At 50.0% G+C, this 26,380-nt stretch overlaps 1 protein-coding gene across 1 annotated transcript; it reads right to left on the bottom strand.

Moving 5' to 3' along the window:
• Window positions 1-8,600: 8,600 nt before the first annotated feature.
• LOC144168264 (uncharacterized) lies at window positions 8,601-25,646 on the bottom strand. The gene is made up of 8 exons (XM_077697282.1): window positions 25,461-25,646; window positions 24,815-24,935; window positions 23,615-23,689; window positions 15,549-15,836; window positions 12,441-12,533; window positions 11,362-11,475; window positions 10,554-10,715; window positions 8,601-8,604 (listed from the first exon to the last, which is right to left on the bottom strand). Exons 1-8 carry the CDS (start codon window positions 25,513-25,515, stop codon window positions 8,601-8,603), a joined length of 912 nt encoding a protein of 303 aa, XP_077553408.1. The 5' UTR covers window positions 25,516-25,646.
• Window positions 25,647-26,380: the final 734 nt, after the last annotated feature.

Here is a 26,380-nt window from a genome sequence, read left to right as displayed (position 1 = left end):
GACGCAGAAACGTTATGACTCCGCTTGAACGATACTTTCTCATTTTTAGGCGTTTTCTGAAAACGCTAATTGTTGATATACAGTAAGCTCTCGTTAACTCAAAGTCGTAAAATTAGCTGAAAATTTTGAGATAAGCGCAGAGTTTCGAGTTAAGTCAAATGCAGAAAATTTGTGGCCAGGTCTCTGAAATAACAGCTAGTGGTGCTAACAAAAGCACAGGGGAGATTTCGTAATAAAGGCAAAATAATTCGCAGGAAAAAGGAACTTTTATTATTGCGGAAGAAAGAACTGTGTTGCGCTCTGCTGTTTCGTGTTCGCATCTGCACCGCAGAAAAGTGTACCCGAGCCTCTCAATGCATCGCATGGATTGGTGGTCGCCACCGCTGCATTCTACCTTGTTACAAAGCAGACGCAGCATGTATGTTGTTTCTGCCGTTGTACGCACGCACTTCTGGAGGCTCCTCCTCGTCCGCGTGATCAGTAGCTGCGTCGTCCACAGCAATGATGTACGCGCCAGACAGCATTCCGGTAACGGGGACGCGTAGTCCGCGTAAACTTGCACTTCACGACCGCGTTCGGCGGGAGTAACCATTCGAACGGGGACCTTATCAGCTGCCTGCAGCGGACTGTGCCTTTTGTCCTCTCTGCCAGTATTTCGAGGCATCCGTGGTCCTCCGAAAAAACGTTTCGAGATAAAGCGGGCAAATGGTTAACGCCTATGGGAGGTAAACACATTGTGAGAAAAGTTTCGAGAAGATATTTTGAGATAGCAGAGTTCGAGTTAACGAGGGATTAATTTGACCGACAGGCACCAGGAATGTTTTTCCCTTCCCCTTCTTGACTCTGCGCATGAAGCAAAAGCGGCAGGCGCACATTCTATAAGGCTGCAAAAAGTTTAATGTTTTTTTACGTCCTCATTTGGAACGAAAATACCAAGAGCCTTCTTCTGGGCTACCCCTGCCGTTGATGCTTGTACTGTCGTTAGTGGGCTTTCTTATTTTATTAACCTGCTATGTCGCATATTGCAGGCACTTGGTAAGGAAGTGTGTACTGAAAACGAAGTGCCAAGTCTGCATGACCAATCCTGCATGCCAGGGGAAGATGCCGATTTGTTTACTACCTGTTGTATTTGGGGGGGGGGGGGGGGGGGCGGAGGGGGTAGGCGAGGGAGGGGGGGCTTCTGAATCCTTCCGTGAATTTTTGAAAGTTTATTAGCGATCTCTAGGACGTTTTTACGAGTTGCTTCAGCAACAAGGAGCTCCACCATGACAGCGTTATGGATGTACCGCAGCCCTTATTCACAGCAAACACCTTTAAAGGGGCACTGACACAAACTTTTGAAGGCGAGATAACGTCGGAGATAGATTGTTGAGAACGCACATACATCATCTGCAAAATTTCAGCGGAAAATACAGCCTAGAACATCCAGCACGTGAGACCTTGACAGCAAATTTGGTTGGGTTCTGTACTCATTCTGACACGGATTCATTTCTATATAAAAGGTTTAATCAAGTTCCGTGATTACATGCGAAGGTGGGAGCAACACCTTAAACTTAGCCGTCGCTAATGATCGAGGGCGAGTTATGAAAATGCGTTGGCAAAAAATGTCAATTTAAACCTCCATATTAGCGTTATTACTAAACCTCTACCTGTGTAGACTTGTGCATGATTTCCCGCGTTACATTTCATTTTCTGTGCTATCGAAAATGAAAACAATGTGTATTTTGTTCCAGTTCCGTTTATTTGAACCTCCATGTTAGCGCTCTTGAACCTTTACCTCTATATTAGACGTGTTATATTTCATTTTTGCCGCGGTCCATATATTTTCTGATCTATGTTTTGCATTTGTTTTATGTGCGTGTAACGTACTCTCAGCATACTTGTGAATTAAATTTGTGTTAATTTGATTCAACTCCTTTCTTGACCTAATCAGGTGAAAGGTGGTGCGATTAATAGAACGTTGCGGGAATAGTTCTATGAAAGGCGGCCATTGGGACAACTGAGCTAACTGCTGGGCTAACCCTTTTTTAGTTAAAAGAATACCTCGCTTGCCCGTGTCATTTTCTGATCGGCCACCACGGTGACCCGTAATTATCCCAAGCGGGCCACTGCTTAAATACTGCTATAATAACAACTCACACAATAAAAAACAAACGCACCTTATGATATTAACCCACATAACTGCAGTCCGAGCGTAAATTGCAAGACAATAAATTAAAAAAATCATCTGAGAAGCTATCATCCCAGTCCTCATATATTTTTTTGTCATTTGCGTCGACCAGCTATGTCCATCAAGCAGCACAATAAGGACAAATTTATAAAGCAATCACGAACTGGATCATACCAGGCAATTTCACGCAAAATACTTTATTATGGGAAATTGAAAAAGCGAAAATGTCGCTGCAATTACTTTATTTACAATACGTTACGAATGCTGCAAAGGAAAATCCGTAATTTTCCTTGTTGTTGTCGAGCGGGAAAGGCAAAACTAACGCAAAATGAGCTGCAGCGTTTATTTTTCATTTCGTTACCCACAGTCCACTGTACCTACAGAATATTTAAGCAATTGGACGACCCGCAGAACAAATTTCGAGCGCTCTGCGCGTAAAGCAGCAGCGTTTCCTGGCCCGCGCGCGGCCGTGCGGCCGGCCAGCCGCCGCTTTCGCTTTCAGTTGTCGTTGACTACAGCGCCGCCGCTATTTTCTGCGCGAAACGAGCACCTCTCCGGGCGGCCGGTCGGGCCACTCTAAAACTTCTAGTACACTCTAGTTGCGCCTTGCGAAGTGCTTTCGTTATCAATAAAGTTATTCCACAAATACAAAACAAAAGCACATTAGCTAATGCTCATAACTAATTTTATAGTTTTGTAGGGGCTAAAATTATGACAGCGCATAATACTCAGGTGCATTGTAGAGTAAGCAAATTGTTTCGGTTTCGGTTCTGAGCAGGCAAGTTGTTCGGTTGGTATGTTGTGTTGATGTTCTTTCTGTTGAGCCTTGTACATAATCTTGACAGTAACTGTTAGGCGATATTGATTATTCAAAAGCAGGGCAAGCTTCAAGAGCCAGGTTTCATTTGTTCCACAAGCCTGACAAAACTCAGCGTTGTGCAACTTGCGCCCCTGTTCTGTGCTTGCGCGCTGGCACACCGATGCACTGTTTCGTGGGGATCTTTCGGCTGCTCTATTAAGTGCAATGCACTTCTTAAGCGACCCTGAACCTGCGTCCACCGGCGATGTCCGCATCACATACCCACGTGGGGGATTGGCCAGGAATCTCCTCGTCTTCCTTGGCAACGGGGGGAGATGGGCGCGCGCTGCCTGGCCGCTGACATGGCACATACCCACGTGGGGGATTGGCCAGGAATCGGGCGTGAGAAGGGCTAATGCACCCGCTTAAAGGAGTACTGACACGAAATTTCAAAGCTGAGATCCGCTCTAGTAATCAAGTACAACGACAACACAAATAGGTGTCTGTGAATAAATGCATCTTTCGTTCTTTGTAGTTGTGTGTGTGTGTGATCTCTCTTTCGCGAACATTACCGAACCGCGCAAATTCAACTCGTGCAGTCGCACTTTCACATTCTTCCCCTCGGGGAAATGCGGGGAATTTTTTTGCTGTGGGAAGGAATGTAGCTGCTCATTCTTAAGGAAACCGAAAAAAGGGAAGTTCTTGCACTATTTTTTCAAACCGGACGCAAGCTCATTGGCACAGCTTATAAACAGCAGTAGTAGCATATGGCTGCACGACTGAATGGAGTTCGAAGTGTGGTGAAGAGCTGTGGTGGCCGTAGGATTTGAGGACCTTGAGACGGTGGACGTTTTTGTGGCATTTAGGCAGTTCGGCTACTTGCCACCTGCACAGCCATGGGACTCTCTTTGGTCCCATGGCCTGCACGGCGATGGGACAAAAGAGAGCCTCAGACAGAGAGGGAGGAGAGGCTCTTTGCACCAAATGGTTGCGACAACGGCGGGACTATTACGGTAACTGAGTGGAGCCGGCTTGAGTGGTGGATGAACACTTAGTGGTATCACCCGGCGCAGATCGGGTTTAGGCCGCGTGGTACCGAGGATGGACTTGACCACTTCTCGTCAATGGTGCTTCTTGGCGGCCGATCACACAGTGTGCTCAGTGCTTGCCATTGACATACAAAAAGGCATACAACAACGTTAGCCACGGAGCCATCTTGGAAATTCACCAAGGCCTTCTCCGGAGGTTTGCTCCAAAAGATCCTTTTCGGTTCGCATTGGTGGTACAAGTTTTGTTCACTTTACGCCTGCCCGCGCAGTGCCTCAGGGACCAGTAATCTCGCCCTTTCTTTTTAATATTACCATATTGCCGCTCGCCTGGCATCTCGGCTCTATGCCTGACATGCACTTTCTGATGTACGCGGACGATATCACAGTGTGGACTGTACACTCGGACCTGACTCGACAAACTGCGTGCCTCCAACCAGCCTTGTCTGACACGCAGAAATGGTGTGAATATGCTGGATTAACACTTTCCGTCGAAAAGACAGCAATTCTGCCTGTGGCCAGTGCTTGGGGCTGTCGCCGACTGGAGGTGTCTCCAATCGCATTGCAACTCCGCGGCTGACCTGTACGCACTGCCACCTCACTTCGCGTGCTGGGATTAGAAATTTATGCGTCTGGGTCAACGTCTATGTGGCTACGTTCCGCTCACCAAAAAGCAGGACAGATGCTCCACCTCATCCGACGCATCTCACAGTCTGGTGGCTCCTGTTCCAAAATGGTCAGTCTTGGTGCGGTCTGTACTCCAGCCTCGGCAATTGTTTACCAGGCCCAATTCCAACACCTGAACCAGGTGGAGTGGGCTCGACTTGAGGCAATAAACTGAGCCGCAATGCGTGCAATTACCTGCCTCCGTAGGATAACACCGATCCCTGCTCTTCAGGCTGAAGCTCAAGTTAGCACCTTGAATCAGTGTCGGTCCGCCTGCATGCATAAACTCACCTTTATTGCTGAGGCAGTGGCGTTAGGTAACTACGTGGATCGTTCACTGCCCACATCCCCAGTCTGCATCGTCACCAGGCCACATTGGCTATACCACCAGGTGACTGACAACAGGCCACTAACGCGACTGCACAATCAATCCAATGGACATTCCGACACACTTTTCGGGCTTGCACAAGAACTGGCGGCTGAGTCTCACCCCAGGTGGTGCAGGTATTTGCAGACGCTGGGGCCAACGACGACTTGCTGACCACAACACTACAATGTCCTTACCACCCAGCGGCTTGTCAAACGTGCTTCTACGAAACACGCCGCACCCTGCAGTCTATGCTGGCGGAGCTTACTGCCATCCGAGACGGCTTACAAGCACCAACTCCTGCCCTTCATCAAGCCTCTGGAGGCACTACTTCACAAATTTATACTCATTCTTATACTCATTATACAAATTTATACTCAAAGTTCACTCATTTTTTCACTTTTCACACGAAGTTAAATCGGGCAGATGGCGCGCATGTGGTGCACTCTACAGGAGTCTGACAGACAACTACACCAGTTTGAAGAGACCATTCTCAAGAGCGCATTCGGCAATCATTTCGAGGGTTGGTGGACCTTCCCGCACACGGCGTATGTGTTCGGATTCGGACGTACGTACCGGGCCAATTGCTAGGAGCTGCGCACGGTCTCTGTTGGAGGTGGGACAGAGCCAGATGAGGCCTTTGTCCTGCAGTGGACATGAGTAGCCTGATGATGGTGATGATGGTTGCTTCTTTCGGACGGGCAACCATCTGGTGCAAATGTCTCATTGCTGTGGACGATTGCGTCGTGTAGAGCAGCACTTGTTGACCTCATGTTCGTGAGGGTTCGAAGAGCTGCTTCTAGGGAATCGGCAAGCTGCCACCAAAGCCAACCACTGTAGTCGAACTCGGGGTAGTAGCACAGTGAAGACTTCATTGACCCAAAGCTCAAGAGAAAGAGGAGCCAGCTTAGAGCACAGGCACGCTGCCTTCCCCCAGTCGATGCCAGGAGTCCATAGGCGCTAGCAGCGAGTTTGGCCAGCAGGAGCGCACACTCGTGCACTTGTGGGTTGGAACTGAACAGCACGGCCTCCCATTGCTCTAATGCTAAGGGGCAGGGTAAGAGTAGGGTGGGGGCTCTCTGGATCACAGTACCATTTTTAGCTTTTTCCGAGGTCTGGTACAATACTGTTACACAAAGGAATGAGCAGTGCCTGCATGAACACAACAGGTTGAGTGAGACTGACTTCAAGTTCCAGCTAAGATGTCTACAGGCCATGAAAGGCATTATCTATTACAACTCCTGCCACTTGCCCTGCTGCCACGCGGCATTTTGGCTACATCATCATCCCTATCCTAGCTGTGCCATCACATCTCCTGAAAGGTTCTTTCGAAGGCCTTCTGATTGCATCAGCTTGCCCCAGCCCTGGGCACTCCATGCACCCGCCAATGTAGTCACACCCCTTTGCAAAAGCTCCAACTTCTTTGAGATGTGGAAGCACTTGCAAGATGAACTAGCAGATGGAGCCACGAAGCTGAGTGCGTGGATGCCAGGCCCCACACAGCGTGCCAAAATAAGCCACTGGCTGGAACATCCCCCGACACATGGCCCCAAAAGTTTCATCTCCACCTCCCTTCAGTGGCAGACTGAACTTTGAGCAGACAATGCATCAACCTTTGCCCACACCTGCCACTTGTAAATATTCTATAATAAATCTATATAATAAATAATATATAATAAATCTATTCTATATTATTCTATAAATCAGCCATGCAGTCACCTGTACCCACTGCCTCGATGTAAGCTTTAGAGGGGTACTGATACTGATTCTCGGCGTTAATATCATTACACAGCTTCCGTAAATCAAGAGATACCCTGGCTGAAAAATGAGCAGCCTGCGATCCGTGCGACAGACTTCATTTTCCCCTATTGCGCCAACAGAACAGCATGTGGAGCTGCGCGCAGCAAATGGACACTGGCATGACGTCACCCCGAGGTAGCGAAAAGAACTGACACGGCCGTGTGCCTCCGGCGCTTGTCAGAAATCCGCGCCCCTTCGCAAGTGCGAATGGGCGCTGGTGCATTCACAGACTGACACATGCAGCCAGAGCTACAGGCATAGCCGCTGCTCAGAAAGGCACTCTTGGTAAAAATAAAGTTCCAAACACGGGAAAGGAGTCAATAATATAGCCCGGAATCCCCATAGAAGTCACCATCAGGACTTTTATTGAAAGCAGTCACTGAATTTCCGCCACAAAGGTAGGCCTGACGCCTTCAGGCAGCTCAGCCACTCAACTCCGGCACAGTCCAAAACGCCTCCATCAGTCCCCGCAGTGTTTTAACGTCCGCACAAAAAAACGGTGAGGTCATACTGTGGTTCTGTCTAATTTCCCTCTGGGCTTGAATTGCAGGCAACTGGAATGAACGATTTTCAGGCCGTTCAATGTAATTCACTATCGCGCGCTCGAGTATTTAAAGTGCTGTTTCGGGTTCGCCAGGCCATTAGGCATCGATAAATGCAACAAAAATTGAATAAAATTTTGATGGCAGTACTCCTTTAACAAACCCAGTAACCAGGCAGTGTAACCGAAGTGTTGCCAACCCATAGCCAAGCAGGCACTACCACAGCCATGAAAACAATCGCCTTGCCACTGAACCACCATGGGAGCTACATATGCAAGCATCAACTGACAGACACTCCCGAGTGCAGCTCTTTTGCAGGAAAGCCACAGGCATCTGCAACATCTGCTGATGTACGACAATGAATACCCCAGACATCAGTGCAGGCCAGAAGTCCAATCAACAGCTTTCAAGGGAAGCTTGTTACCGAAATTTATGCTCTAGGTCGGAAAAGGCAGCGAATTGTGAACAAGCCGTGCTTATGACACACAGAATCAGTTCACAGCCACTTTGGGCTTTTACATCCTATACACATTACGTTTTGTACAATATCTGAAACAATACCACGCACCCTAACATTTAAGGCTGCTAAGAAAGCATTTACGTAGTGCAAAAAGCGCAAGACGATGAACTTAGAAAAAGGCGGGGACAGGACGTGCACCCCGTCTCACCCTTTTTTCAAGTGTGTCCTCCCTGCGCTATTTGCACAAAATGAACCCGCACAAACTTGTCCCACTACTGACAGTCCTTCTGGTAAGAAGGCAACCCCCCAAAAGCGATAAGGAGTGAGAATAGTTCACCTCCACATGACCAATTAACTGTGGGAAACAAAATGACTGGCTGTCAACGTCCAAGAAAGGCAGGCACCCATCCCTGGCATCACGAGTACATTTTTTTTGGCCATTCGAAGAAGAAAGGCCATTCACGCACGATGTCCTCGCATCGCCATGCTCGCGCAGGCAACGGATGCAACCATGCGTTTCAACAGAGCCTGCGCATTGCAAGCACGAACAACACTTACACGGCTCGCAATCTAGAATTTGTATTTCAAACAGCAATTGCGCTACGAATCACACAAAACTAGAAATAAAGCAGCGCCTGCAGAGCTGCTGCCACAGCGCACGGGCATTATCTGACTAAAAGCGACCCGCTGCGGTCTCCAGCGCAGTTCTTCAGGACGCCAGGACCGCATGCACTGGAACAGCCTTGGTGTTCACCTGGAAAGCGCAGGGAACAAGCTCAGAGGGGCCATGCAGACAAAATAGAGGTTTGTTTTATTCGAAGGATTTGGTGTTTCAGCGCCACTACCGATTGTCTGACAGAAAAGCATGCTTTGTTCACCGAGAAATTAAACATTTGAAATTTAATTCTCCCACTAAACTGTGTATTTCGGGACGTCAGCGATGACACACCCAGAGGAAATGCTAAAGAGCTGCTGCGAACGGTACAACATCTTTTGTTTGCCATGTCCTTTCACAGATGGTGCCATAATACCACTAAGAGGCTGCTGTCCACACTTGCTGTTTCCCACCGGATTGTACTTGGCTTCCTTTTGTTACGGTTGATAGTAATCATTCATGAAAATTTTGGCATGCTCAACACACAGGGTCCCGTAAGTGGAGACGCCGCGTATGCCAGCTAGCCAGCGTCGTACCAAACAAGCCCAATACGCCCAACGCCTGTGCACGCCGTACGCCTGGGTTCTTCTACGTTTACGTGTTCGTCCGCAACTTTCCTTGTTTGTGTGTACTGAATCTCGTGCGGAGCAGAGGCACCTGCATGCAAGGTACGGCACACTGTGGCAACACACGCACACAGAAAAAAAGAAAGGTGTGCTTGCTTAGGCGCACTAACTTGTGTCCGTTATCAATTCAACTCAGTTTTGTGAATTCTGTCAGGGAGGCACATTAGCCCCTCAAGCTGTCGGTGTGTGCCACAAAGAAATCGACAATAGTAATGACAACTTCTGTTCTACCCTTGGCAGCGTGCGAAGTGGTAGCGCTTCAAGCTGCTACTATGCACACCCGGGTTCAAATCCCATCAGATCCCGCCCGTGTTTTCTATTTACTCTTTAATAAAGAGGCAGCCATTTCCGCAATAACAAGGACGGTTTGTCCAGAATGGGGAACTTGAAGCTTTCGCCTTAGATGTCAAGCCTCAGCGGTCGGGCAAAATAGAACTAACTAACACAGAGAGCTTGTGTAGATTAACAACAAATCTACATCTTGCCAAGAAGGCGACATCTTTTTCCAGGAGTGCCACCCATGGGGGCCTTAGACACAACAAGGTTTCGCTATTCCAGATGACAAAGTCAAGTCGAACACTTACAAACCATTCCTTCTGTCTGCACAGTGCAAGTTCACAGTGCACAGTACAAACCATTCCTTCTGTCTGCACAGTGCAGACACGGCCACCTTGCCTTATGTGCAATCACATTCACTTTCATGCGTACGAAATAATTATGAAAGGTGAATAATTATGTATCGAGCTAGCCGTCTGAAATTCTACAAGATTTTTTGCACCACATCTAAATAGAAGGTTGACCAAATGGGGCATATCCAATATCTGTATAACCACACATGGCACATGCCCACACACAAATGACTAGCATTTGTTGCTGTCATTTGACTGTCATTTGTTGCTAGCGACTAGCTAACGACTACCTAACCACTAGCTAGTGTTAGCAACACGGTAGCGTTTCCGTATGCAGCACTTTCGCGGCGAACAGGTCCCTACGAGGCACTCAGAAAAGGCTTGGCATCGCCGCAGTTATACAATCACCACTTCACAAAGCCACGCCAATGAGGATCACCAGCACGATCTTTCACTGCACTATCACCTCCCCTCACACATTCGTGTTACCCGTCGGTGTTGTGAGTGATGACGAAGACGAGGGATGTTTTGGGGATCTTGACGGAAGACGAGGATCGTGTCGGATTCCGGCCTTCGTTGCTCTCTACTGTGAATGCTGTGAATTCATCGGGTTCCCTCTCCTTTTATCCTCGTAACAATCGAGACCTCAAGAATCGATTTTCAAACTTTCCGCAAACACCTACCCCAAAGAGAACCAAACCAACAAGCCGCGATGAACACAAAAGAAGCGCTACAGTATCACTACCAACGCCCCTGAGGCTCAACTCCCCGCTTGAGGTGTTGGGACACTTGCCGTGACTGCAAGGCGCGCACGCGGCTGGGCAGCAGGTCCACGGTGCCAAGAAGAGCCGTTTGCAAAAAAGCACCGCGGTGGCCGCGCACGGTGGCACAGCTGCTCGGGGTCCCCGGACCGGCTGCTCGGGGTCGTCGGACCGGCTGCTTGGGGTCGCTGGACCTGCACACAATTACTATTAGCCAGGCTGTCATTCCTGTGCAGCAAACAGGAAAAGGTGCTAACAGAGGAGGACGAAGGTAGGCACAACGGACAGATACAGGCGCCAACTTCCGACCCGTTCATCTTGTTTTGTCAACCTTCATACCTGTGCCCTTCCCTTCTTACTGCAGAGATGAACCAACTAGCTCTACAAGTTCTGGTATATGGTTCCCAGCCATCTCGCCTTCACACCCACATTCTTCACGCCCTGCCTCTGGCATGGTGGGCAGGCAGAGTTCACTTCAGAGGACTGGCACAGTCCCTTGCTACATTAGCCAAATTTGGTCACTAGTTGACAAACATCATTATGTTTTCATGCACAAAATTTAATGAATGCCATGTCGTTAGTCGACTGAATGAAACTTAACTCAGAGCTTTAACTCGTTCCCCAAATACAGGTCAAGTTCGCCCTTGTCAAGTTTGGTACGCCAGGGAACAATGCACTGTGAACAATGATTAATGAACAATCAACAACGATCAGCCCCAGCGACTGCCTTGCAGCGACACTGTCTTCCTCCTGCCTGAAGTTTCTTTTAATTTTATTTTTTGTTAATTCAGTATTTATGCTATCATCCACGCCATAACCCAAAGCCTCCAAAGGGCCCACCTCCATGGTGGATGTTGTCGAACACTGCCTCGAGGGTCTGGTCGCAGAACGGGAGCAGCCCCGTCTTGAACTCGTACAGGCATATTCCCAGCGCCCACCAATCCACTGGAGGACCTGCAGTCGTCGCAATGTAGCCTTAGTGCGCCCTAGAGCCACTAAATAAGCTTCATCTACTGGCTCTACTGCGCCCTTTTGGCGCAAGAGTGCACAAAACACTATTTTAGCACTTGTGTAGCTTGGAATTTCTCCAACAATGAGTGCTTTGTGGCAACGCCGACATTACTTCAAAACATTTTTTTGCTAACCTCATTCTGTACCTTTCAAACCAAAAAAAAAAAAAAAAAAAAGAGTCCTTCAGAAATTCCAAGTAGTAAGAGCACTTCAAAGTGATTCACATAGCAAACTACTTGGGCATCATTCAAACTTTTGAATACCCACACATCAGTACTCAGGGGGGACTATTCTACGCTGCGTATGCTCGCACAAATGTTGACATTTTTTGCGTGGCGGCAGGGCTTTAAAATTTTTTGGGAACCGTCAACGCTGATCAATAAGCAGCCCCTCGGGGGGTACACGTGGGTCGAGTTTAAAAATGTCCTCAACCAAGGGTCTTGCACTGCAAGTGGTGGCAAAAGCTTTGTAATGGCATGTATTACTAGGACCCACCCCTGTGTAATACACTTAAGTGTGCAACAAAATGGTGCAGCTCAAGGAACCTCTCGTGCATCCCTGACCATTGTTACATAAAATTACGAGGCCTAAAATGTACTTTCTATTCCGCTAATTTCTGGTTTCTTCAGTTTAAAAAATGTGTACCGTCAACTCAGGCTCGTGAGTCCCACTCGCACAACTGTGAAGCGCTCGCCACGCAGCGGCCAAAATGTGCAAATCCTCAAGATGGAAATCTGAAGCAATCCTAAATAAAACAAGAACTAAATATTATAGAGATGCTTATACGTTTCAGTGCACTAGCAGCATTTACTGCTGTCAGTGTCCTTTGTTAAACATGGAAAAAATACTTGGCAGTTTTCTACAAACTGAGATAATCTGTTCTGTTTCAGCATTTCGCTGCGGCCCACCATGTGGCTGTCCTAGCAGCAGCTCGGGAGCCAAGTAGTCCGGTGTACCCAGCAGGCGGGCTCCTCGCGACACTTTGGGTGTCCGCCGTCCCACTGCAAGGCGAGAAACAACAGACGTCATCGCTTTTTTGCTTCATCCCTTGCATCCTAATCAAACTGCATGACTGTTGGTGATGCAGGGAACATGTACGCACTGATTCCTGCTTTTTTTTTTTTACCAAGAAAGAGCGAGATCCACGACAAGTCACTTAAGGGGGCACATGGGTCTTTGGGACCAAAAAACTGGCCAAAAAAGCATTTTTTAGGTATCAATTTTCTCTTGATTTGCACAGTTTTTCCTCGAAAAATTCCAAACATGGAACAGTACTACACACTTATAAAAGCCATAGAAGCCCCATTTTAACAAAAAAAAAAAATAATAATAATTGTTCTCCCATTATTCCCCACTTTTTTGCCACGAGTGGTATCACAGTGATACAAAATTGTCGAGAGGTACATCCCAGCATTTAGAGCAGCTAGGGAGATCATTTCTTTTGCACTGTGAAGCTGAATATTTAAACCATGCGATATGGGAAGCAGATTTTGCATTTTGTGTTTCAGAAGTTGTTTAATTAGCATTTTTTTAATTGGTTAGCAGTAGTAGTTCAAACCGATAAGTTAGAATTGATGTCAACGTGTCTGTGATTGGAAAACAAAAAACTGCTTTCCTAGTTTTTTAACTATTGTTCTCAAGAACAATCAAAGATTCTTTTTGATTAACTCAAATACTATTTACCTTACATCAAAACTAATTGGATATTTGAAATCAGCTAAAAAAACTGAACAAGCCCTACATGAAGTTTCATCAAAATTGGTTGGGAAGTAAAAAAAAAAGCTTTTAAAACCAGTGTGCCCCCTTAATCCGTGAGTTTCCAAAGACAAGTGTCATGGCGACTACTTTCTTCCCCCTGCCTGTTACCTAACCGGTGCAGCACGAAACGAAGTGGTTTGATCTGGGTGAAGTACAGTGCTAGCTATGGAGGAAAAACAAGAACATCGGAGAATGTACTTCATCGCAGTAAACTAGCAGCATGTTCAATGTAGCCCGTCTAGGTGCTGAATACGGCTTATCTGTGCATGCTGCATTTTGTGCTTCCTGTACTATATGCTTCGCAGAGTTGCGCGTCTGATTTCCACAATCTGCCGCATCGCTGGTCCCACCTTGACAGGAAAGCCCACTTTCAGTACTCTTTTTTTAGTTCTGCGCAGGTCAGCAGCTGAGGGCTGTCCCACACAGTGGCCAGCCCAGCCGACAGCACCACACATGAGCTGACTTCGCCCTGTTGCTGCAACCAGAGCAGTGACTCATACATGCATGATGGGTGGCTTCCCTGCACAACTCTGGAACTCAAGATGGCAGATGGATGCACAACTCTCCCCCCTTAGGGGAGCTATTCGAAGAAACTCTGCAGATGACTGCTAGCCAGAGACCTCTACACCAACCCTGCGTCACTCTGCCCTCTGGACACTTAGCGTTTAAACAGGGACCCAGGTAGAGGTTTTCCCCCAAAACGCACACGAAAGTTGCCCTTCATCTTTGATTGATTGTAGGGTTTAACGCGCCAACGCAACGCAGGCGATGAGGCGCGCCGTAGTGGAAGGTTCCGGATTAATTTTGACCAGGTGGGGATCTTTAACGTGTGCCGAAATATCGTACACGCGGGCATTTTTGCTTTTCGCCTCCATCAGAAAAGCGGCCGCCGCGGCCAAAAATCGAGCCCGCGACCTCGTGCTCAGCAGCGCAACGCCTTAGCCACTGAGCCACCGCGACAGGTATCTTACACAGCGATCATTGGCAGAATCAACGGCACCAGTATTAACATTGCCAAACGCGCGAGAAAAAAAAAAGGTCAAGCAGCCACTTTCCTTTTGCTCTCTCCTACCCTTTCCCGCTCGTTAGCCTTCCTGCGTGCTGTCATGTCCACCAGCCAGCGCTGCTTCACGAAAACTATGGGAAATAGTTGAGTTTGTCTAGCGTTCCCCAGGCGGCAACCCCTACGCCTTCTTGTTTTTCTTCATGCCTGTCTCTTGGTCAGCTGCTGATAAAACCAGCCGCACAACCGCGGACACAAAACCACTTGTGCTGCCCCAGGCTGATGCGGCTTTTGCACACTTACCTGCTCGGACTGCGCTACCCCCTGTTCTATATTAAAAGTGCAATTGCTACCATTACCGGTACAGCGGACGCAAACCCCTTCATCGGGAAGCAAACCGCATAAAGCTGCAAGGGTATGCAAGCTGCAGGCCGCAAGCTGAGCATCTAAGGCATTCGTTCAGCATTCGCATTAAAAATGCTGTAGCATCCGCAATAACCTCTTTAATGTTTGCTTTTTGTCCACCCGAGAATAAGTATGTTCTGACCACTATTTCAGTTCGGCCTCTGTCAGTAATTCTTTGAAGAATGCCGCAGGTATAAAACGAGTGACAGGTGTAGCAAGATCTCCACTGGCTCTGGAACTAGCACCCCACCACGGCTAACATGTGAATGAAACAGCTCTTGATCGTTGCCGCTATGCGGCGCGTGCTGGCTGACGTCCCGTCTTATGTCACTGCTCGCAAGTTGAAAGCGCTACCCCCATGTCTACTGTGCATGTCTGTCGCCTCGTTGAATATCAAGAGCTGTTTCATTCACATGTTAGCTGTGGGGTGAGCATGAAGGGCTGAGCCGTGCCCAGCCCTCTATGCTTCATCCCTCTGGGCTGAAGCATAGAGTGGCGCGACCAGAGCGGCAGCGACGCCAATTCTTTTCTTCGCTGCCGTTGCGCTCTCCCTCCTGCAAGAACAGGTTTCCTCTTCATTTCAGGCCACTGAGGTTGTCCTCAGATGGGTCACATTACACGAACCCTAAGGAAGGAATTCCAACCCACAACCTGCAGCAGCCACCCGGGGAGCATATTTCTACTTCCATACTCTCAAGCCCTTTCTAGGCGGGTAGAGGGTGGGAGAAGCCGTACATTTCGTCAACATATCAAGCAAATTAACAAGCCTTTGCACCCGGAAAGTAGCAAGCCAGTGATTGGAGTTATTCTGAAGCCCTGGCTGTGCATTTTAGGGGAGGTCATGGCTTACCTGGGAGAAGGGGCCAGCTCGAAGGCCACTGTCAAGGGGTAGGGTCGGACGTGAAGGTGGAGCAGCGGTGTCAGAGGGGGAGTAGTAGTGGCACTCCCGGCCCGCATAGTAGAGGAGGGAGTGGCCACACTCGGGCGCCTGGTGCCAAGATGGTGCATACGGCAGCAGGCCACCAGGTAGCTGCCCAGGGCACCAAAGCACCAGGCGGCCAGGACTGGGCCGCTCCCCGTCGTTCTCCTCCCCAGAGCGTAGGGCCCCCACCACTGTTCCACAAGCCAGAGAGCACGCCTGTGGTGGCAGGGCATCGCGAGTGTTAGTTGTTGACTGTGCCTTGTGATGTGTTCCAAGGGAGAATTTAGAGCCCTGCTCCTGCTACGAAGGCGGAAGACCAATGAAGCTCTATTGGTGGATGACTACATGAACTGTGTATGGTGACTGAACATTCATCAAAAAAGACACACCTACTAGCTTCCTTAAAATTATATCTAAATTATTTCTCATACAATTCGTTTCAGATGGTTTTGATAAACAAGCACTACAGACACGAATTCTGTAACATTCACAACTACAGTGTGCACTAATACTGCCACAAGCAAATAAAACTTGGCGCAATGCAAAGGCATGTAGGTGGCCAATTCCAGTGCGACTTTTTCCAAGCTACCTATGTTACGTTGAGAGCTACAGAGCATTTTTTACTTGCTTCTATGAAGCGAGCACAATGCCTTTCCTTGTCAACGCGACACAGCAGACAAAAGCAGAAGAAAGCAAAAGCAGAAACTAGTCCAAGACAGCTTCACTGTCAAATTTGCCTGAACCTACATGACAGCGTATTGCACCAAAACTCACAGCAGACAGTGTCAGTTGAACTGACAAATGTACAGGTGTCGCCATAAGCGCCCAGTACAAGGATTGGTGAATATCGCAAAATATTTGTCTTACAGGCTTGATGACAGCCATTACTGGTTTGCAGGAAGCTTTTTCTATAACTGAGGACCCCTTTAAACACACACCAATGCAGCCAGGGAATTTCCGATAGAAGAAATTCCTGTAAACTCGCGACACCGTGTTCCCGCTACTCCTGACAACACCTGCACAGGATGGTGCATTATCCCTCTCATGGGAGAGATCACACATCTCCACAAACGGCCACTAAACAGACATCAACTCTCTCTGCATTCTGTGATCTCGTCAATTCTTTTGAAGCAGTAATTGCTTCAGAACCCAATGTTGTGTCAGATCAGCTCTCGCTCCACTTCATATTTACCCTACCCCTACCCTCTTAGTACAACCCTGCCAGAAAGAGGTAAACGAGGCGCTCATGATAACGTGGCCACATATGCAAGCTGCACCCAGTCTGACCAGGGCTGCCCCGGTTCAGATAACAATACCAATATGACCACAAACTTAGCATTTCTTCTTGGAGGTTAGCGCGCGACCTTAATGCAAGCAGCTCGCTTTTTTAGTTTGCAGTGCAAGTTAGGTTAGTGCACGAGTCAGTGTGAGCAGCGGATCTTCGTGCGAGCCTGGTGTCTCGGGTGGAGGATTACATTACGATGACCAAGTCACGAGCAAAGAAGACAGCGCCACTCGATGATGCCGACGAAGAATGGGTCGCATGCACAGGGTGTGGGGCGGGGGTCCTCTTGCAGGCCACACCCTTCAGTATCCGGAAAAAAGCCGACAAGGCCCAGAGCTACAACTGTGTCGTCCGACTGCGCTTGTTGGAAAAGGAAACGGAGCGGGGAGCGTGCGAAGCGAGGGAGGAGTGTACGCAGCGCTTCTAAGCCTTGGAGGCACGGATAACTGCAGAACGGAAGGAGTTAGACACACGGCTGGAGGAACTGCTGTCCCTGCTGCAACAGGAGGCACACGAGAAGCAGCGCTGATTACTGCAGGTATGAAAAATGGAGACAGAAATGGAGGCAGACCGCGAGGCGCACGAACAGCTCAAAGAGCAAATGAAGGAGATGGCAGTGCAGCAGCAACGGCATGTTCCAGTACAGGAGGGGGCCAATGCGACAGAGGTGCACATGGAAGACAAGGTGGGCGGCAGTTCTAAAGCCGAACTACACCTACAGTTGCAACCACCTGAGAATGGGACCCAAGAGCACCAGGATGCGAGTGCCAACCAACCTGCAACCACACTGAGTCATCCGGGTAGCACCCAGGCACCATTTGACAACCAGCTGCACGAGCTGCAAGCCATGATGGAGATGGCCAAAGGCGCACCGGATCCAGTCAGGCGGAAACAAGAACAGACCAGACCAGTGGTTCCTGGTGTGAAGCATCGACACCACGGTCAAAGCCAGAAGCGCACACCACAGAAAGCGAGGCAAGCCCACGTGTTCGGAGATGTTGGGGCATGCGCCACGAAGCGTGCAGCCCTTCGCATGACAAAGTGGAACAACAACATACAGTTCCACACAACGCCTCAAGCCACACTGGAGCAGGTATGTGAGGCTGCGTACCAAACGCCAGAAGTGTGGAGCAGCGATGAGTCCCTAGTGCTCATCCACGCTGGGCTGCAGAATATAGCAGAGTTAGGGCAAACACCCGAAGAAAACGCCCAGGCCCTGAAAGCGCGGATCTCAAGATGGCTGGGAAAAGCACCACACGACCGCATCCTGGCATCCTGGTGTATGCCCTGCCCGAGCTCCACAGGGAGGAGCAACTGACGACGCAGTGTAGGAAGTGGAATAGTAGCATGCACCCTTGGTGCAAGCAGCTTGGTCCCAAAGTAGAATTTGCTGCCACTGCTTGGGCCTTGGAAACCAGGTGTACGAGAAGCAGTATCCGCGGCACACGGCAGAGGTGCTGGGTCACCATTTGGGAAGGAGGCCAAGAGCATTTTTCGGCACCTCTACGGAGGACACTCCAACGCACGCACAAAGACAGAAGTGGCAACCATGGAATAATCCGCAGACAGCGCTCCCACTCGTGGAGGGATTGGGCCAGGCGCTCCTCCGACCGGGGATGTTACCAGGGAGGAGGAAAAGTGTGACAGGACACCCACAGTAGAAGAAAGGGGGAAGGAACAGGCAGACAGAACGAGCAGTGTGCGCTAGGCAATTCCGGGTCACACCGCACATTGGAACACAGCTGAGAACATACAGGAGGCATATTGACTACAGAGACCAGCCAAAAAGAGAAGGCGACAGCGCAACAACCGCAGCAAGCAGTTGACTCTTCTACCTAAACATGAATGGCGGGCGAGGAAATGCGAGGAGCTGTTCGAGGTTCTAGACAAGGAGAATGTGGTGGTAGCGGGTTTCATTGAAACCCACCTGAGAAATGTTTAAACTCCCCCACCACACAGGGATTATGTCTGGGAAGGCCTCGACCGCAAAAGCAGTGAAAGGAAAGGAGGGGGGAATGGGGTGCCTCATTAAATTGGGCTCCCAGTGGGAGAGACGCAGCCCCAATTGCTCCGAGCATATGTGGCTAACCGGGTGCATTGGTCGACCGCATGTTGCCCTTGGCCTTAGTGTATCTGTGGACGGGCAGGGAGTCATCCCAGCACACCACTCGGACACTGGCATGCATGGAGAAAGACCTGCACACTTTAGGCCTCCCTGCAGTCATTGCGGGTGACTTCAACGCACACATAGGGTCTCTGGACAAGGTGATGGACAGTGGTGGCCGTCTACTGCTTGAATGGGCAGACAGAATGGGGCTGACAATAGTAAACACGACAGAGAAGTGCGAGGGCAGGGACACCTGGGCTGCTTGTGACAAGTCCTCCTGCATACATTATTGCCTGGTCTCGATCCCGGTTCTGTTCCCCCGGCTGAGCAGCATGGTCATTGACACTGGTGGCGGAGAGAGCGCTGGCAGTGACCACAACAACATCAAGCTCACCTTCGGGTCTTGCAGCTCCCCTCCCCTGCCAGCAAGGCCCATATCCCACCAGGGAACCCTGACTGATAGCAGTATCGAAAAGGTCACCGACATGCTGGAGGAGGAAGCCAGAGTGATCCACTTGAAGGACTATGAAGGATTGGTAACGTGGATACAGCAAACAATCAGCAGGGTACTGGCCTCCACACAGTCTTTTCAACACTGGGGGAGAAGGCGTAATGCGTGGTGGGACAGGGAATTTGCGGTAGCTCTGCGGAAGCGAAAGTAGCTGTGCCGTGGACATCGTCACGCAGTCAGCAAAGGGGCAGGGGCAGTAGAGGTGAGGAAGTGGTTGGACGCCTACCAAGAGGCCAAGAGAGACACGGCCATGCTGGTACAGTGCAAACTCAAGGTGGTGAACGCCAAGCTGCTCCAGGATATTCAGTCAGCAGGACGTGATGCCGGCCGGAAGTTCTGGCAGCACATCCGGTCACAGCAACAGACAGCCCCCTCCTGCTCCCTGATGTTGCAGGACACAGTGACAGGTGCTGAGCACAAGGAGGTGGACTGCCTCCGATTCATGGAGGAATACATGGCAGCCAGGCTGGGAACACAGGTCCAGGACATAACTGGCTTCAAGGAGATAGCCGTAGGGCAAGGCGCCGTTGAAATGATCGCACAGGGGGAGCTGCAACGTGCCCTGAAACACCTCTCGGGACAGACTGCCACAGGACTTGACGGTATCCCCCCCACGGCTCCTGAAGCAGATGGGGCCAAAAACTCGACAACTGTTGCTGGGTGCATTAAATGTGGTTGTTTACAGTGGTGACATCCCGGATGGATGGAAGATGTCACGAATGAGGATGACCCACAAGAAAGGAGGTGACAAGTGCGTGCCCAAGAGCTACCGACCCATTACTGTCACCTCGGCCTGGTACAGACTCCTGGGACACATCTTGTGTGCACGTGTGAAGGCCTAGACGAAAAAAAGGCCAAGTGCGGGGAGAACTTCAGAATGGTTTCCGACCCCGGTGGTGCTTAGAGGACAACTCGTTCGTAGTAACGCAGGCAATGGAGATTGCTGCGAAAGAAAAATGCACCCTCCTACTTGCTTTTCTGGACATCGCCCTAGCAAATGGCTCTGTGGAGCACCCCAAACTGTGGGAGAACCCCTCAGGGATCTAGGCCTGCCTGACGAGCTCTTGCGGCTGATGATCAGACTGTACACTGGCACACAGGTGATGATCCACTGGGAGGACTCACTCACAGGACCAGTAAGGTGTTCGAGGGCTGCGCCAAGGATGCCTACTATCTCCGCTCCTGTTCATGCTATTCCCGGCCGGAATAGAGACACGCCTCACGAACAGCGGGCTGGGGTTGACCTGAGTTACATGGTGGGGGAGAGCAGCGTGTTCGCAAGTTGCCTGCCCTGTTCTACGCCGACGACATCGTTTTGCTGGCAGGAAACACTCAGGAGCTGCAGACCGTGCTTTACATCGTGTCCAGCGAGGGCACTTCGCTGGGGCTCCGCTTCAGCGCCAGAAAGTCCGCCACCATGTCGCGTCACCCAACCGAGGACACCGAGAGCCCACCACTGCATTTACAGGGTGACCCAATCCAGTGGACCACCCGGTATAAATACCTCGGTGTGACACTTTCGAATGCACCCAACTACAGCATGGCCTACGACGAGGAGGATCTTCGGGCGATGGCAGCTGCTCGGCAGGCCTTCCTTGGGTCACGCGCCCTATGGGCCTTCAACCGCTTCGAGGTGTCCCGGGCATTGTGGCGGTCCCCATGCTCACGTTTGGGAACGCCGTCCTCCGCTTGTCGTCGTTCACCTGCCAGGCACTGGAAACAAGACAGCGAGAGGCGGGGCGGAACGCGCTAGATGTGCACGGCTTTGTGCCGAACGAGGCGGTGCAGGGGGACATGGGGTGGTCCTCCTTCGAAGCATGCGAGGCGGTGGCCAAGGTGGCTTTTGAGAAGTGGCTCAGCCAGATTTCCGATGAACGATGGGCGTGCAAGGTGTTCAAGTGTATCACCTACTAATGTCTGTGAACCAAGTGGGTGGCACGCACCAAAGGCCTCGGAGAGCGGTACGGCATGCCTCACCGAGCCCCCACGACACGACCGGCGACAAAAGGTGCGGGACCACGTGGCGACCGCCGAAGTAGAGAGGTGGAGGAAAGCAACGCAGGAGAAGCCGGCGGTGAACATCTACAGCGGCAACAAGATGGGCATCAAGAGGAGCCCATCAATGACAACACCCGAGGGAGTGGGCACCTCTGCGAGGCTCGCAGCGGGGTGCTTCGCACTCACGTACTGCGCGCCAAGTTCACGGAGGGCCTCGACAACACCTGCAGCAGCTGCAACCAGGCCGTGGAGACATTGCGCCACGTCGTTTCGGAGTGCTCCGAACTGAATCCTCCTGCTGTGGTGGCAATGACACAAGACCTGGATGTTTCCGCCTTCCTAAGCAGTCATCATCATCACCAGCCCATCTACGCCCACTGCCGGGCAAAGGCCTCTCCCATTAATCTCCAATTACCCCGGTCCTGTGCCAACTGTGACCAATTTATCCCCGCAAACTTCTTGATCTCATCTGCCGATCTAACTTTCTGCCGTCCCCTGCAACGCTTGCCTTCTCTAGAGATCCACTCTGTTACCCTTAATGACCAACGGTTATCTTGCCTTCGCATTACATGCCCTGCCCACGTCCATTTCTTCTTCTTAATTTCCACTAATATGTCATTGACATAACTATGTTCCTTAGTGATGGTGCAGATGTGCAGGTGGCGCTACGGGACCCGCCCGCGATGGTGCTGGGCTTCCACGGACTGAAACAGCCGCCTCACTGGGAAGCCGTCGAAGCCACAAAAAAAAAAAAAAAACTAAACCACTGGTGGCGAAAAAGCATTACGGAAGGTTTTAGGGGAAGTGGAGGGCAGTGCTAGATGTGTTTAAGAGAACTGACGCCAGATACGGTTTTTCCGTAGATCACCCCTTTAAACAAGGGAATGGCAACAGTCTACCTATTTAACTTCAAACAATCAAGACACTAAAGCAAGCACATGGAGCAGGGTCAACTCCCTCTGACATCACAGAATCTCGTGTGTGTGATCGACAACTGCCAACCTACACCACCGCCAAGAAACGTGACCGTGCGACTGTAGCGGAGCCTCCAGTCCCGTCTGATCATGTCACTTGAATACAAAAGAGCATCCAACACACTGGTAACTACGCTTTTAGTGCTCGCCTGCAATACGTCACTCCTGTGTAGTGTGAAATTTCAAAATGCTTCAGATTTTTGTACTTTTCCGGTTAAAAAAAAAAACATCGTTCATGGCTGTAATGGGGCTGAGTGAGTACCCAAAGCGTAGTACTTCCAAAGTAAGCAAAGTGGTATTTCGTCTTCAGGGCCTTTCAAGAGGACAAACAGCACATGCAAACCAAGACCTGCCCCCACTAGGCAAATGACTTCATTCTGGAGCAATACCAGGGGTTGATGAAAAACAGCTCACAACCACATACACCCATGCAGCAGTGGATTGCCCCTTTGAGCAGCACTTATTGTCCCACCCAGGTCATTGTGTGCGGTCTCTGACAAGCTGTGCTCACATCGGGTGTCTACTCAAGCCCTGATACATGGTGCCATCTGAGTACCAAAACCAACACTTGGCATAACATTGTGGTCAGCTGAAGTTGCCATTGGCTTTTTTTTTTTTGTGCAGAAGCACTACTAGAATTTTTTTTCTAATTCGAGGAACGAGTATCAGAGCCGATTAAGAAGCAGTACTAATAAAAGAAAAGAACAGAACATAAACGAAACACAAGGAAGAGAGAATGGACTATTCTTTTAAAATGTACCAACTAGCTTTATCGCAAGCTTTGGCAGTACTAACACCCACATTCAAACATTAACGACAAGACATGCCAGTGCTGCCAAAGAAAAATTGAACCCATCTTCAGGCATGATGCGAGGCAAAGAATAACGGTCAAGTTGAATCAATCTCCACTAAACTTAGCACTGAACTTCAACTCTCCCAATGAGTTTTGCTAGCTATTTCTTTTATTCGGCTAGCAAGAGAGGGAAAGAAATTACAGCAGCCTGCAATTCCAGCACGACAATATGTGTCATGTGGTACATAGTGCACCAGGTTTCAGGCATGCCCGAAACCCCTCTAAATTCACGGCTGCCGCTACGAACAGAAGGTGTCCGTACTTACAAGCAGTACTTGTGAGCAGACCACCAAGTGGCATTCCGAAGGGTGTCCAGGGGGCTTCCCAGCTGCACATGCCTCCTGCATAGAGGGTTCAATATTACACATGCCGGTCGTATGCCTGATTTCTGCATCGGAGGAAACAAATCAGGCGGATAGCACATTCCCACAGGTTGGTGGCCTACGGGGGTGTTGCTTGTATAAATACTGCTGCTTTTTTGCACAAGCTGGCTGCTTGCCATTACTAGGCAACACTACTTGCGCAACGCTGCAAAAAAAAAAAAAAAAAAAAGCGATCCGCTTAGCTTGCTCTAGTGGTGCACGGCTGGAGAAGCAGCAGAGCTGGTGGCCCCTCTCCCATTGTCGGAGGCCCGGCTGCTGCACCTGGGACGAATTTCTGAACTTTTCGCTCAAAGTTCTCTATGACGGGCAGGCTTGGATCGTTTCATCCGCACGCTGTCACATCTTTCCCAATGTGACACCTAGCTCGTAACACCTGGTTTGATGCTACCTTATGGCTGACAATGCATGACCACATTAGTCTGCGTTGGCCCTCCTCGCCTTACTAGTCACTGAAGCTTCCCTGTTTGCACTCGTCGTTGAAAGTGCCAAGGCAGAGGGCAGCACAAGTAAAACATTTTGGTGTGACTGACATGCTAGAAGCGCAAATTACATCATCACTGTTGTGCGATTACATCGTTCCTCGCCACCACTTCAGAATCTGAAGCCGCGGTGGTAAGCCAGGACAAGAAAGGTCAATGCAGGCCTACTAATAAAGCTGCACATGCGCACGCCTTCTCATTGGCAGACGTTATGAGCAGACGTGATCCCAGCACTCTTGGCCATCATTCACACAGCCGTCACCTTCTCCTGACGGCACCGTAACATTGAGCCTGCATAATCTGAAAAGTAAAGAAAATCCTTCCGCCGCTACCAGCATCAGATACATGTTGCCGGTAAAACAGCAGAAGAGAAGCCCTGTTAGGAACATCAGCTATCATAGGAGGCTTCGAAGCTTCATACGGTGGCCAGCAAACAGGCTGCCAAACTAGTATTCCGCAATGACACACGCCCGCGCGTCTGTTTTTCATATTGCTTCCGCCACTAAGGTGCGCTTTTAACGAAGCCGTAAATTGTTCAGGCAGACAATTTGTCGAGCAGACATGGCAAAATAAGCACTAATGTATGTAGTGACAACATACTTACGAAAGGGAGCTGTTACAGCCGCCGCTGGACGAGCCGAATGACAGCTTAGGTATGGGTCTGGTCCTCCCGTCTCGCTTGGCGCCACCGCTGACGTGGCGGCCTGCATCAGCAGGCTCGAAGACTGCGAGACAATGCATAACTGTGTGTAAAAAAAAAAAAAAGCACGCACACTCCCAGACGTTGAAAGCAAATGACAACTGGGAAATACACGCTAAAAGCTTCCTTGCTCACATGGCAGGCACCTCAACTATAACACAGAAGTCGAAGAGTGCGAGTCAAGCCGAATTCCAAAGAGGGCAGCGCAAGCGGACCATTCCGCTGTTGAATAGAGAGTTTTAGCATAGCGGCTCCCGTACGCTACGCTAAGGTTAGCGGGTAGCGGGACCGGACTGCGCATGCACGCGCGGGGAGTGCGAGGAGGTTGCCCCTCAGCGGAGGGAAAGAGCGGGCATGGCGAAGGCAGGCCGCGCGGAACTAATCCACCCCACCGTGACGAATTTGCTCTCCCCAGTCGCGCCCCGCTATCCGCCGCCGTAGCGTTAGCGGACGGAGCACGCTATGCTAAAACTCTCTAAAAACATAACCTCGACATCACAACTAGCCAACCTATCACAACGAACGGGACATCGGGCGGCACGGGACTCACCCCCGATTGGACAGAGACTCCACAGCAAGCAACTCGGCTTACGCAGGCTACGCATGTAACCGTGATCTAACTGTGTTGAGGGTCGCAGATAGAGGCCGTAGCGGCCTTCTGCTAGACAGAATCGATGGAATCTTCCAGCACGAGAAATCGTAGAACGCGACGCTCGTGCACTGCTCGTGCACCCCTCAAAGCTGCCGGCTGCCGCTGGCCAATCACAATGCGCCGGGTGGTGATGTTGATGGTAGTGTGATGGCTACCAGTAGCGCCTTGGAAAGTGATTTCGATGCAGTCATTCCATAGATACAAAACAAAAGCGCATTAACTTCTGCGCAGAACCATTTTTATGGTTTTGTAGAAGATAAATGTATGACAGCGCATAATACCCATGCGCATGGTACAGTAAAGAAATTATTTCGGTTTCGGTTCCGAGCAGGCAAGTTGTTCCTTGGCGCCTCATGCAGACTAATATATTACCATGTCGCGCCAGGCTGAATTTAATTTATCCTACTGTGTGCCCATCACCAAATTTTCCTGCATGTGGTGCACAAGACACCATCACTCATCTCGTGTGGAATTGCCCCAAAGACCCATTTCCCAACCTGCAGGTTCAGAAGAATCTAACGGAACGAGCGGCCGAGGTCGCCGGCAAGCTGCAGCTGTCGGTCACTACACCTCAGTAACCCAGGCTCTTCAAAAATAGTTTTTTTTTTCTGTCTCTCCTTTCGTGTGTTGAGATGCGCTTATGATCTGCAATAACAATCCATACGTATTCTTGTTAGGCGATATTGATTATTCTAGAGCAGGGCAGGCTTGACGTGCCAGGTTTCATTTGTCTGACAAAACTGAGAATCATGTGGAACTCCGCGCTGTGCAACTTGCGGGCTGGCCCAATGCACTGTTTCGCGGGGACCTGTCGGCTG

The sequence above is a fragment of the Haemaphysalis longicornis genome, unplaced genomic scaffold, assembly GCF_048455015.1.
Source record: "Haemaphysalis longicornis isolate Haplotype H1 unplaced genomic scaffold, Haemaphysalis longicornis Haplotype H1 scaffold_2, whole genome shotgun sequence".
Lineage (NCBI taxonomy): Eukaryota > Metazoa > Arthropoda > Arachnida > Ixodida > Ixodidae > Haemaphysalis > Haemaphysalis longicornis.
The sequence above is the reverse complement of the archived record's forward strand: the minus strand, read 5'-3'. Positions and strand labels throughout refer to the sequence as shown.

Bases quoted from the DNA above. Each gene is read 5' to 3' on its own strand.
- LOC144168264 (XM_077697282.1), bottom strand. From the start codon at position 25,515: ATGCGTAGCCTGCGTAAGCCGAGTTGCTTGCTGTGGAGTCTCTGTCCA. The intron at 15,837-23,614 runs GTAAGTACGGAC...CTGCCACCACAG, and splicing joins TCTGCTCACAAGTACTGCTT to GCGTGCTCTCTGGCTTGTGG. The intron at 12,534-15,548 runs GTAAGCCATGAC...CTCGCCTTGCAG, and splicing joins GAGCTGGCCCCTTCTCCCAG to TGGGACGGCGGACACCCAAA.